This window comes from Mobula birostris, chromosome 8 (assembly GCF_030028105.1).
Source record: "Mobula birostris isolate sMobBir1 chromosome 8, sMobBir1.hap1, whole genome shotgun sequence".
In the NCBI taxonomy this organism is placed as follows: domain Eukaryota; kingdom Metazoa; phylum Chordata; class Chondrichthyes; order Myliobatiformes; family Myliobatidae; genus Mobula; species Mobula birostris.
The window spans coordinates 101,586,883-101,601,223 of NC_092377.1; the positions used below are offsets into that span (position 1 = coordinate 101,586,883).

Below are 14,341 nucleotides of genomic sequence, written 5' to 3' on the forward strand. Positions count from 1 at the left end.
GTCCGATCATTTCACCGCTTTCCAAATGTGCTGTTATCACATCCTTGATAACTGACTCCAGCAATTTCCCCACCACTGACGTTAGGCTAACCGGTCTATAATTCCCCGGTTTCTCTCTCCCTCCTTTTTTAAAAAGTGGAGTTACATTAGCCACCCTCCAATCCTCAGGAACTAGTCCAGAATCTAACGAGTTTTGAAAAATTATCACTAATGCATCCACTATTTCTTGGGCTACTTCCTTAAGCACTCTGGGATGCAGACCATCTGGCCCTGGGGATTTATCTGCCTTCAATCCCTTCAATTTACCTAACACCACTTCCCTACTAACATGTATTTCGCTCAGTTCCTCCATCTCACTGGACCCTCTGTCCCCTACTATTTCTGGAAGATTATTCATGTCCTCCTTAGTGAAGACAGAACCAAAGTAATTATTCAATTGGTCTGCCATGTCCTTGCTCCCCATAATCAATTCACCTGTTTTTGCCTGCAAGGGACCTACATTTGTCTTTACCAGTCTTTTCCTTTTTACATATCTATAAAAGCTTTTACAGTCTGTTTTTATGTTCCCTGCCAGTTTTCTCTCATAATCTTTTTTCCCCTTCCTAATTAAGCCCTTTGTCCTCCTCTGCTGAACTCTGAATTTCTCCCAGTCCTCAGGTGAGCCACTTTCTCTGGCTAATTTGTATGCTTCTTCTTTGGAATTGATACTATCCCTAATTTCTCTTGTCAGCCACGGGTGCACTACCTTCCTTGATTTATTCTTTTGCCAAACTGGGATGAACAATTGTTGTAGTTCATCCATGCAACCTTTAAATGCTTGCCATTGCATATCCACTGTCAATCCTTTAAGTGTCATTTGCCAGTCTATCTTAGCTAATTCACGTCTCATACCTTCAAAGTTACCCCTCTTTAAGTTCAGAACCTTTGTTTCTGAATTAACTATGTCACTCTCCATCTTAATGAAGAATTCCACCATATTATGGTCACTCTTACCCAAGGGGCCTCTCACGACAAGATTGCTAATTAACCCTTCCTCATTGCTCAAAACCCAGTCCAGAATAGCCTGCTCTCTAGTTGGTTCCTCGACATGTTGGTTCAAAAAACCATCCCGCATACATTCCAAGAAATCCTCTTCCTCAGCACCTTTACCAATTTGGTTCACCCAATCTACATGTAGATTGAAGTCACCCACTATAACTGCTGTTCTTTTATTGCACACATTTCTAATTTCCTGTTTAATACCATCTCCGACCTCACTACTACTGTTAGGTGGTTGAGGCGGCCTAACTTTAAGGTGATTGAAGGGAAGTATAATGGGGATATCAGCAGTGTTTTTTTAGAACATAGAGTAGTGAGAATGTGGCGAACATATAAGGAATTCTTAAATATGGATTCAAAAAATGGTGGGCTATGTGGGAGGGAAGGGTTAGATTGATCTTGGAGTAGGTTAATTCCTGGGCCGAAGCACCTGTACAGTGCTGTTCTATCAAGTGTGTGGCACAGACTTAATGATCCAGCTAGTCTTTGGGTTTTATTTCTTCCCTTACCACAGGGATATTAGTGAGTAGCTGGGAATGATACAAATGCCTTGCAGTAGTCATGGTTAAGTTGTCACACAAGTTAGCAGATTCAACTAAAAAGTTATCACGGTGAAAATAGGCATTTACAAACCACCAGCTAGGCATTTCCGTTCTGGACACTGCAATATAGAAGAGACGTAGCCACTTACTGGAATGGCTTGGGGAATTATGAGCTCTGGCTTTATGGAGATACTGGGACATGAGGAACTTTGAACAGAACAAATTAAATAAAAATATTTAAAATAATTTGTGGTTTTACAGAATAAATAAGAAGTCATTGTAATAGCAGAGGAGTGGAGGATGGCAAACATTCAAGAAGGGAAACAGGGATAACTCTGGGAAGGTGAGCCTTATATTGGTGCTAAGCAAACTAATGGAGAACATTTTTAGGGACAGGAATTACTGGCATAGTCTTATTAGGGACAGTCAGCATAGCTTTGTGAGGACAAGCACGCCTCAGAAAATGATAACATTTTTGAGGAAGTGACAAAACACATTGATGAGGATAGTACAGTGGATGTGATGTACATGGATTTTACTAAGGCATTTGATAAGGTTCCCCATGAAAGGCTCTTGCAGAAAGTCATGAGGCAAAGGATTCAGAGAAATTAGGTGGCATGGATTCAGAATTGCTTTGTCGATAGAAGGCAGAGGATAGTAGTAGACGGAGCATATTCTGCCTGGAGGTCCATGATGAGGGGTGTTCCACAACAATCTGTTCTGGGACACCAGCTATTTGTAACTTTTAGAAATTAATTGTTTGAGAGGTTAGTAAATTTGCAGACGACATGAAGGTCAGAGGTGTTGTGGATAGTGTAGAAGGTTGTCATTGGTTACAACAGGACATTGACAGGATGCAGAGCTGGGCTGAGATGTGGCAGATGAACTTCAATCCAGAAAGTGTGAAGTGATTAATTTTGGAAGGTTGAGAATTTGAAGGCAGAATACAGACTAATGGCAAGGTTCTTCACAGTGTGGAGGAACAGAGATATCTTGGGGTCCACTTCCATACATTTGTCAAAGTTGCCATGCAAGTTGATAGAGTGGTGTATGGTTTGTTGGCTCTCAATAATTAGGGACAGAGTTCAAGTGCAAAGATTCAAGGTAATGTTTCAGCTTTATAAAACTCTGGTTAGACCACACTTGAAGTATTGTGTTACATTCTGGTCACCTCATTATAGAAAGGGTATGGATGCTTGAGAGAGGGTGCAGAGGAGATTTACCAGGATTTTGCCTCGGTTAGAGAACATGTCATGTGGAAAGACTGAGTGAGCTAGCGCCTTTTCTCGTTGGACAGGAGGAGGATGAGATCATCAGAAGCATTAGGTAGAGTAGACAGCCATAGCACCATTTTCCTAGAGTACCAGAGACATTCTTTATAGGTGAGTGTATAAAAATTTTATGGAGACATAAGAGGAAGGTGTTTTTTTGTTTTTCAGAGAAAAACAGAGTGGTAACTGCCTGAAATGCATTGTTTGAGATGGTAGTAGAGGTAGATAAGTTAGGGACATTCAAGAGTCTTAGACAGAAGCATGGATGAAAGGAAAATGTCGGAAGGTGGGATCAGCACATTGTGGGCCGAAGGGCCCGTACTGTGTTGTAGTGCCTTATGTTTTGAACCATTTCCAGGGCAGAAGGGTCAGCAACCAAAGGGCACCAATGTTAGTGGAAATGGAAAACAAGAAAAACAAATGTTTAGTCTGCAGCGCGCTGAGGGTAGATTAGATACTAACTTGCAAAAACAGAATTCAATCAACTACTCAAAGAAAATATTTACAGGACTTGGGTCAAGAGCAGGTAAATAGACAGTACCATCAAGGGCATCCACTATGGGGAAATGTCCTCTTTTGGTGTGTCACTTTATGATCTATACCTCCTTGGATACAGATCTTGTCCACAGGACTTGAGGTAGACTTACACTGTTGGAGCAATGTTGCTTCGTTAAGTTGTACATATGCAGTCAGATGTCAATAAACTCAAATTTTCATTAAGAAGCCCACTGCAGTTTCCTGTCTGATTATCACACGTGAACCACCTCAGGGTTCCCCACACCTCTACCCAAGCTCTAAATGTAATGAGAAGATTACTGAGGTGGAGGTGTGCAGATAGCTGAGATAAAAACTAAAAGTCTAATGGAATATAAGTAACAACCTCTACCTGCTCCAGGAAATCACTCCCATCGACATCATCACTATTGGAATATCCACCTGGGCTCTGTACATCGATACCATGCGTTTCTAGGATTGCTGCTTCTTTGAAAAAGCAAAATTTCTATAAGAAAACATCGCTATACAAAAAAAAACATAGCATTTAGAAGATTCGGGAGCTTCCAGGAAGCCCAGAAAACCCAGCTGTCTGTAATAAGAGTCATAGGGTCATATAGCACAGAAGCAGGCCCTTTAGTACATCTAGTCCATGCCGAACTATTACTCCACCTAGTCCCATTGACCTGCACCAGGTCATAGTCTTCCATACTCCTCCCATCCATGTACCTATCCAAATTTCTCCAGTGTTGAAATGGAATCTGCAAGCAGCTTGTTCCACACTTTCATCACCCTCTCAGTGGAGAAGTTCTCATTCATGTTCCCCTTAAACATTTCACCTTTCACCCTTAACCCATGACCTTTAGTTCTCATCTTACCCAAACCTCATTAGAAAAGGCCTCCTAGCATTCACCCTACCCATAACCTCATCAGTTTGTATACCTCTATCAACTCTCCTCTCATTCTCCTACACTCCAGGGAATAAAGCTCTAACCTATTCGACCTTTCCCGATAACTCAGGTCCTCAAGTCCCAGCAACATTCTTGTAAATTTTCTCTGCACTCTTTAAAACATATTTATATCTTTCCTGTAGGTAGATGACCAAAACAGTTCACAATACTCCAAATTTGGCCTCACCAAAACCTTATACAATTTCAAGGTAACGTACCAACCCCTCTGTTCAATACTTTGACAGGGATTATTTACTTAGTAATACAGTGGAAAGTAGTACCTTCCAGCCCTTCGAGCCACCTGTTGAATCATGGGACTTCGATTGTACACAGACCCGCAGCCCTCCAATCCCCTCCTATCCACATACCTCTATAAATTTCTCTTAAGTGTTCAAATCAAACCCGCATCCACCACTAGTCATGGGACAATTTATAATGACCAATTAACCTAGCCGGTGCATCACTGGACTGAGACAGGAAACTGGAGCGCCCAGGGAAAACCCACACATTCCACGTGGAGGACTCCTGACAGAACAGCGCTGGAATTGAACTCCAAACTTCAAAATACCCCCAACTGCAAAGGGCTGCGCTGACTGCTAAGCTGCTGTGGCGCACAAACAACTCACTGAACTCCAGACAACAACTAAAAGGGTGTCAAGTTGAGACGTTTCCCCAGGATAGAAATGGCTAATACAAGGGAACACAAGTTTTAAGGTGTTGGGAGGAAGGTAAGGGGGGGGGGGGGTGTGGAATGTCTGGTAAAGTGTTTTTTTTAAAAACACAGAGAATGGTGGGATGGTGGAAAGCACTGCAGGGATGCTGGTAGAGACAGATCCATTAGGGACATTTAAGAGAGATAGGCACACGAGAGGGCAATGTAGGAGGGAAGCATTAGATGGACTTGGAGTAGATTAGGAAGCTGTCACATTGTGGGCAGAAGAAACTACGCAAGCTCAATACTCTATGCAGAGAAAGGGAAAGTGAGTGCAAAGAGAAACTTCACCCGTCCCTCCGTTGATCAGTGTTGACCATGGGTGTTGCATCTCTGCTGTCCCTGTGATACACAAGCCGGGTCAGTATGACAGAGACAGCACGCTGTGGCCCGAGCAGCAGGCTCCCTCCTTCACGCAGCTGACGGATCCACAGGGACGGCAGAAACCAATAGTTTGGCACCAGTGACATTGCAGGAGTTGTCAGTCAGCACTGAACTCAGTGTAGGACTGCCTTAGGGACTCCAGTTCCAGAGTTTTCCTTGGGATTTACCCCCGAAATCTTCCATAAATGTGTATAGCCCCAAGGCAGCAGAGGATTGATATCAGAGTCTTCTGTCTCCTATATGAGCTGCCAACCACAGCTGATGAGCTCCGTCTACCCAGTCGGACTTGGTTGTCAGAGGCCATTTGAGATGCTTGCCATTGGGAGCATTTACTAGTTAGTGCCACCCCCAGCTATAACAACCTTAAGGAACCAAAGAAAAAGTAGGAACATCTATGACAGGGTGGGAAGGTATCAGAGATTTATGGTGTGCATTGATTAAAGAAAATGGAATGCCATGTTGGAGGGAAAGGTTAGATTGATCTTGGAGTAGATTAAAAGGTTCGTGGGCCGGAAGAGCCTGTACCTGTGCTGTACAGTCCTAGCGTAAAAAATTCAGCTTAAAAAAAACAAGTAACTGCCACTGGAAAATAATCAGTAATCTCATGTTTGGAAAGAGAGATTTACAAATATTGTGCAGATTATATTGCAAGTTAGTAGTAAATTTTGGAATGAATTTTAAGGAGGGGACCTCCAGACAAACTCCAGAGACCTTCACTCTCCTGGATAACCACATCTGCACCAAGTCCACCGAGATGCAGATCCCCAGAGGTGGTGTTAAGGAACTGCAGCTGCAGCTCGATGACCTTCGGCTCACACAGAAGACCGAGGAAGTGATAGATAGGAGCTACAGGGAGGTAGTCACCCCTGCAGGAGGCAGGTGACTGTCAGGAGGAGAAAGGAAAATGGATAGCCAATGCAGAGTACCCCTGTGGCCTTTCCCTTTAATAATAAGTATATCATTTTGGACACTGTTGAGGGGGACAATCTACTGGGGGGAGCGGAATCTACTGGGGGGAGCGGCAGCAACTGGGTCTCTGGTGATAGAGGCTGATGATAGGGCAAAGTTAGAGGAGTTGCAATGTAAAAAGTGGACAATTTCGAAAAAGGTGAAAACAGGGCAGAAGGTGTTATATTTGAATGCACACAGTATATGGAATGAGGTAGCTGAACTTGTAGCATAGCTACAGATTGGCATGTATCATGTTGTGGGCATTACTTTATTATGGCTGAGAGAAGACTACAGTTGGGACATTAACATCCAAGGATACATGTTGTATTGAAAGGACAGGCAGGTAGACAGAGGGGGCGGCGTGGCTCTCATGGTAAAAATTGAAATCAAATGCTTAGAAAGGGATGTCATAGGATTGGAGGGTGTAGAATTGTTGTGGGTAGAGCTGAAGAGCTACAAAGGTAGAAGACCCTGATGGAAGTTATATACAAACCTCCAAATAGTAGCAAAGATGTGGTCTACAAATTACAACAGGAGATAGAAAAGGCATGTCAAAAGGGAAATGTTACAATAAGGCATGTTCAAAAGGGAAAAAGACTTTCAGGATGCATATTGCATATATTTCTCTGACATTAAATGCATCTATCTACCTAGTCATGGAGGATTTCAATATCGGGTTGCTGCTGGATCCCACGAGAGGGAAATCGTAGAAAGGCTTTTTAGAGCAGCTTATAGTTGAGTTCACTAGGGGATCAGTTGTATTGAATTAGGTGTTGTATAATGAACAGGAATTGATTAGACAGTTTACAGTAAAGGAACCCTTAGGGAGCAGTGATCATAACATGCTAGAATTCACCCTGCAATTGGAGAAAGAGAAACTAAAATCAGATGTATCAGTATTACAGTGGAGTAAAGGGAATTACAGATGCACAAGGGAGAAGCTGGCCAAAGTTGATTGGAAGGGGATACCAGCAGGGATGATGGCAGAGCAGCAATGGTTGGAGTTTCTGGGAGCAATTCAGAAGGTGAAGGAGAGATACATCAGAAAGAAATAATCTAAAAGCAGGATGACACAACTGTGGCTGACAAGGGAAGTCAAAGCCAAAATAAAAGCCAAAGAGAGGGCATATAGTAGAGCAAAAATTAGTGGGAAGTTAAGAGAATTGGGAAGCTTATAAAAAACAACAGAAGGCAACAAAAAAGTCATAAAGAGGGAAGAGACGGAATACGATGATAAGCTCCTGTGTCTAATGTCCTTATAGCCATTGTGAGGACTGCTTAGCTTTTCTGTTTAAATTTTCCAAAATCCTTAAGATATAAGAGCAGAATTAGGTCACTGAGTCCTCTGCGCCATTCCATCATGACTGATTTATTATCCCCATCAACCCCATTCTCCTAACTTCTCCCAGTAACCTTTGATGCCCTGATTAATCAAGAACCTATCAACCTCCACTTTAATGACCTGGCCTCCAAAGCTGTCTATGGCAATTGATCTCAGAGCTTCAGCTGAAGGTGAAGGATTCTGAGGATTTATAACCCTTTCAGGGAATTTCCCATCTCACTGCTGATTAACTAACAACTTGTCCGACATCCCCAGTTTCGGAGTCTCCCGCCGAAAGAAGCAGTCTCTCCCGTGTCCCAGTGATACCCACCTCTCTACTGAACAAATTGTTTTAAGTTCTTTTTAATGTGCTGCTACACCAGAAATATTTCTAACCCAGGTGACAACAGTGTGAAAATTAAGTCACAGATCAGAAAATATAAGCAGAAAGTGTTAGAACCATTCAGCAGGTTAGGCAGCACCTGTGGAGAGAGAAAGTGTTAATCCTTCTGGCCAATGACTTTTGTAATTCTGTGGCTCCCTCCACAGATGCTGCCTGTTTTATTGGTTATTTCCAACATTTTATATTTTTATTTCACATTTTAAGTGTGGTCTTTGCTTCCAACTTAGAGAAATACTAAATGGTCATGTTTTTAAACGTGGTAGGTCAGGACTGAGATGATAAGACAATAGGACATAGGAGCAGATGCCCATTGAGTCTGCTCTGCCATTCCATCATGGCTGATTTATGATGATGTTCTTTAGGTGAGGGTAAAATTGAAGCAATGCAGATAATCATAAGATGTTCAGTCCCCTAGAATATATGCACCTTTGTTTTGCTCTATGCAGAGAGAACAGAACAACATGCGAGCAAATTCTGCAGCAATATTTCCTTCTAGTGATGCCCTGTGACAGGACTCATGTTAGTGAGCTGTGCTAAGTGGAGAAGGAGGCGTGACATGAATCAGGAAGATAAATATCACGTACAGCTCACTGGAAAATGCAGACTCAAAAACAAAATAAGCTCAGCACAGGCTTCCTTTCTGGTTAGAAAACTTCGAAGCTTGGACATGCCAAGCAATGACTTGGACAAGAATGGATCACAACCACTCACTGCAGCCAGATGATAAAAGGTAGAATCCTACAAGTTTTCACAAAAATAAATGGAAATAAATCCACTAATATTATTGTTAATAATGTAAAGAGGACAATGGAATTGCTGGTAGAAGGGCAGGAAGGGTTTAGAGCCACAGTGGCAAAAAGCAAGAAAACAGACTCTTTAGCCAAATCTGCCTATGCAACCAAGATGCCCAAAGCTAATCTCCTTCTACCATGTTTGCTCCAGTAGAGCCATGCAGTATGGAAAAGCCATACACTATCTCTCTAGAGCAAAGGAGGATGACTTGATACAGGTGTATCAGTTGATCAAGCTTTCGAGAAGACACGGGGAGATTTATCAGGATTAGAGAATATGCTTCCTGGATTAGACAGCATATTTTATGAAGGTAGGTTGAGCAAGCTTGGGCTTTTCTCTTTGGAGTGAAGGAGGATGAGAGGTAATTTGATAGAGGTGTACAAGATAAGAGGCATTGAAAGAGTGAACAGCCAGAGACGTTTTCCCCAGAGCAACAATGTGCAATACAAGAGGGTATAACTTTGAGGTGATTGCTGGGAAGCATGGAGGGATGTCAGAGGTAGGTTTTTCTTTATATAGAGTGATGAGTGAGCAGAAAGCACTGCCAGGGTGGTGGTGGTAAAAGTGAAGGAACATACATTAGGGATATACAAGAGATTCCTACAGAGACACTTGGATGAACGAAAAATGGAGGGAAGGGTTAGATTGATCTTGAGGTAGGTTATAAAGATAAGGAACACACATCAAAGTTGCTGGTGAATGCAGCAGGCCAGGCAGCATCTCTAGGAAGAGGTACAGTCGATGTTTCAGGCAGAGACCCTTCGTCAGGACTTGTTTGTTATAAAGATAAGGATTAGCTTTATTTGTCACATGTTCATTGAACCATGCAGTGAAATTGATCTTATCGCTGGGGTAGTCCGCAAGTGTTGCCAAGCTTCCGTGAAAACATAGCATGCCCACAGCTGACTAAAAATAACCATACAGCGTTTGGAATGTGGGAGGAAACTGGAGGCTCCAGAGGAAACCCATGCAATCATGGGAAGAACGTATAAACTCCTTGCAGACAGCAATTGGTCATTGCACTAACTACTGTACTATGCTTCAATGCCACCCTAAAAAATTGATACAACATAGTGGTCTGAAGGGTCTGTACTATTCTATATTCTATGACTATATGAGAACTTTGTGCTTACAACTGTCAGGAACGGCCGAAAGGATTGGGCATTTCTCTTCAGAAAGGAAGGCTTTTGGAGAGTATTTTAGACTGGGGTGGATCTGATCTCATTAAAAAGTTTTTATATAAATAGAGCTATTGCTTTAATCCAAGAGCAATAAGTGCAACTGTACCAGAGGAAACACCTAGAGGAAAAGTAGCTTAGATACATTTGAAATGGAAAGCAATGAGAAACAGTGGAAAAATGGGTTGAAAGGCTGATTATGGAAAATGAGAGTGTTCATGGTGTATGAACAACACCAAGTAAATTAAATTGGTAAGTTGGTTTATTATTGTAACACCTACTGAGATACAATAAAAACATTGTTTTGCATGCCATCCATACAGATCAGATCATTACAGCAGTGCATTGAGGTAGTACAGGGGAAAACAATAATAGAATACAGAATAAAGTGTTACAGTTACAGAGAAAGTGCAACACAGGCAGAGAATAAGGTGCAAGGTCGTAACGAGGTAGATTGTGAGATTGAGAACAGTATCAGTGAGACACGAGAACGCAGATGCCAGAAACAGGAGTGGTAAATAATCTGCTGGAGGAACTCAGTATATTGAGCAGCATCACCAGTGATGCTGGACCTGCTGAGTTCTGTCAGCAGATAACACAGATGGGTAAATAACAGTCAACACTGACAGTGTGGCCCAAGAGCACGTTTCTGTGCTGTATAACTATGAGACGTTACTCCTTGAATTTACTTTGGGCCTCTGTGGAACAATGAGGCCAGGAACACTGATCAGAATAAGACCATAAAACTTAAGAGCAGAATTAGGCCATTCGCCCCATCAAGTCTGTTCCACCATTCAATCATGGCTGATTTTTCCTCCTCTCAACTCCATTCTCCTGCCTTCTCTCCATAACCATTGTCACCCTGATTAATTAAGAACTATTAACCTCCACTTTAAATATACCCAATAACTTGGGCTCCAAAGCTATCTGTGACAATTAATTGCACAGGTTCACCTCCCCCGGCTAAAGAAATTCTTCATCACCCCTTTTCTAAAGGGACATCCTTTTATTCCGAGGCTGTGCCCTCCAGTCCTAGATTCTCCCACTACTAGAAACATCTGCTCCAGATCCAATGGCGATAAGATGGAGAATTAAAATGGAAGTTTGGGGTCACGCTGGTTAACTGAACCAAAGTATTTAGCGAAGTGATTATTCAGTCTGTATTTGGATTCTGTAATGTACCATGAGGTCAGTACTGAAGGCTATTGGACACACTTGAGAGCCCTGTTGATTATTGCAGACAGGAAGCTACAGTGAAGAATGTATCTCAGGGGTACTGGTGTGGAAGGCACGGAAACTGGGAGAATGGACTGGAAGCAGGGTGTGAGGAGTTAAAAGTCAGGGTAGCCATGGGATTGTAATAGATATTGGTCACTAACTCATCTGCTGAGAAGTTGAGAAGGGGAAGGATCAGAGACAGACCATCTGGATATAATAGATATGGATTTTAAAATTGCTTCTGATAAACTGTCACAGAAGGTTGCATGCAAGATGACATCTCATGGTGCAGGAGGTAATACATTATAGCTACTAAAGGGGGCATGATTTTAAGGTGATTATAGGGGAGATGTTTTACAGGAAGTGGTGGGTGCATGGAACACGCTGTCCAGGTGTGGTGCTAGAGGCAGATACGTTACAGATATTTAACAGACTCATTATAGGAAGGATGTGGGAGCTTTAGGGAGGGTGCAGAGGAGATTTATCAGGATGCTGCTAGGATTAGAGAGCATCTCTTATGAGGAAAGCTATAACTTTTCTCTTTGGAGTGATGAGAGATAAGAGCTAACTTGATAGAGGGGTATTTGATGATATGAAGCATAGATCAAGTGGACAGCCAGAGACTTTTCCCTAGGGCAAAATTGGCTAATAAAAAGGCGGCATCATTTTAAGGTGATTAGAGGAAAGTATAGGAGTACCAGAGAGTGGTAGGTAGATGGAACACGCTGCCAAGGATGGTGGTGTTGGCGGGTAGAATAGGGATATTCAAGAGACTCTTCAATAAACACATGTATGAAAGAAAAATGGTGGGCTATATGGGAGGGAAGGGCTATATTAATCGTAGTAGGTAAAGTGTCATCACAACATTATGGACTAAAGGACCTACACTGTGCTGTAATGTTCTACGAAAAACATAGTAAGATTCAAGGCAGTTCAGAGAACATTTACTAGAACAGTACCAGACATGGATGAATTATTTTTGGAGAGAAATAAGTCAAAGGTTGGGTTACTACTCATTGAGGATTGAAGCACATTTAGTGCACCAATCAGAGTAGATAACTGTGGAATGTCCCCCTATGTTAGAGAGCCTAGGACCACAGGGCATAGCCTCAGAATAACAGGATGACAATTTAAGACTGAAAGGAAGAGGAATTTCTTCTCTCAAAGGATTGAGGGTTTTCGAAATTTGCTGTCCCAAAAAAAACTATGGAGGTTCTGAGGATTTTCAAAGGTGAGCTAGACTTTAAAATCAGTAAATTAATCTAAGATGATAGTGACTGAGGGGGAAATTGATCTATAGAAAAATTAGATTTTTCATGGTCTTAGTGAATGTCAGTGTAATCTCAAGGGGCCTTATCTTTGTCCTGTTTTTATGGTCTCATGTAAGTGAAGGCCGGGGGCGATTGGAAGGAAGGCTGATGAAACATTTGAGTTCAGAAAGCAGCACCAATCTTGTGAAGGGAGGGAGGCAGTAGGGCAGGAACAAGGATTGACAAGAACAGAGAATGATGGGACACCCAGCAGGTCAGACAGCATCTGTGGAGAGAGAAGCAGAGTTAATATTTTGTGTTTCATTGGAAACTGTAGCCCACAAAGAGGCAGGAAGAGTTGAACCCATGTGGTTCCCCTAATTTGGAGAAAGGAAGTGGAGACGAAGAAGGCAATCAATGCATTTACAAGTTCAGCCAAACAAAGGAGGTGGATGATGGAGGATGTCAGGCCAGTCCACTATTCAAAGAAGACATGAAGGGTCCTAAAGCCATCCTGATATGATGGAGTTATAAAGGAACCGAATGTTTATGGAAGAGATGAAACCAGGAAACAGGAAGTAGTAGATTTAATGGGAACAGATCGGACAAGGAAAAAGTCAAGGTGGCCAGAAGTAGGAAACGACTAAAATGATGGGTCTACCGGAACTTGTTCTATCCACCTTATCCCACCCCATTCTCTGCATCTTGAAGCTCGTTGATATTCAATTTCACCTTTTCCTAATGATAGAAGACTCTGCTTTTCAGTCCACAAATGCTGATGAACTTGCTCAGTATTAACAGCATTTTTAGCTTTTAATTCAGATTTCCATTATCTGCAATTTTTGACTACTTGATCAGCATGTTAGCCTGACTGGAAAAAAGCTGGCAGGATAGTCCAATAAGTAGTTAAAAAAGACAAATGGCACGTTGGCCTTTATTGTGAAAGGATTGGAATTTAAGAATGGGTGGACTTTGTTACAGTTGTACAGGGTGTTGGTGAGGTCACACTTGGAATTCTGTGCACAGTTCCAGGGTCCTTACCAAAACTAAATGACATATTAGTACCAGGGAGGTTTACCAGACTCATTCTTGGGAGTGAAAAGCTAGATAGTCTGGGTCTGTATTCTTCGGAGTTCAGAAAAATGAGGGGCAACCTTATAGATAAAGTATTAAGGGGGAGCTTTACAGGGTAGATGTGATATTTTAACTGGTGGGGAGTCACAAACATGGGGACATAGATACAAAATAAGAAGTAACATTTAAAAAAAATATGTGTGGTAGAAATGTCCTCTCTCAGAGGTGCTGAATCTCCAGAATTCTCTGTCCCCGAGGGTGGTGAAGGCCAGATCGTTAGACACATTTAAGGTAGAGACAGATAAATGTTTGAACGATAGAGGAATTGACAGTTCTGGGGAAGAGGTCGTGAGGTGAGACAGATCAGCCATGATTATACTGAATGGCGGAGTGGCCTGCTTCTGCTCCCATTTCCCTGTGTTCTTATGTTTGTGCTGCACATTCTGCATCATATAAAACACCCTTTGCGTGGAACGAGCTTTCTTTACCAGAAGCTCTTTCATTAAACTGCATCATCTTCAACAACATTACCAATGTTTGCTCTCCTCTTGATCTCCTTCCTCCGATTGGCAAACCAATTGTAGACTTTCAGGGCAGTGACACGTTCAGAATCTGTCAGCTTTCTGCCTGCAACAACAGGAAACTCCATTACTCCTAATTCTCCACAAAATAGGAGGCTACGTTCTCATAGTGAGTGCAGTCAGGGCCAGAATAGAACTGTATGGGTCAATGATACTATTTACATTCAGTGACCACTTTATTAGG

At 42.2% G+C, this 14,341-nt stretch overlaps 1 protein-coding gene across 9 annotated transcripts in view; it reads right to left on the bottom strand.

Moving 5' to 3' along the window:
* The window catches only part of hmbox1a (homeobox containing 1a), a 74,399-nt gene that overhangs the window by 11,696 nt on the left and 48,362 nt on the right, over window positions 1-14,341 (bottom strand). The window contains exons 8-9 of one of the 9 annotated variants that reach the window (XM_072265819.1): window positions 14,108-14,203; window positions 3,738-3,826 (exon numbers count right to left, since the gene is read on the bottom strand). In XM_072265819.1, coding sequence (XP_072121920.1) covers window positions 3,738-3,826; window positions 14,108-14,203 — 185 coding nt within the window. Of the gene's footprint in view, window positions 1-3,731; window positions 3,868-12,703; window positions 12,789-14,107; window positions 14,204-14,341 lie in introns of those variants that run through there. The other 8 variants (XM_072265817.1, XM_072265818.1, XM_072265814.1 and 5 more) reach the window with 8 other exon arrangements.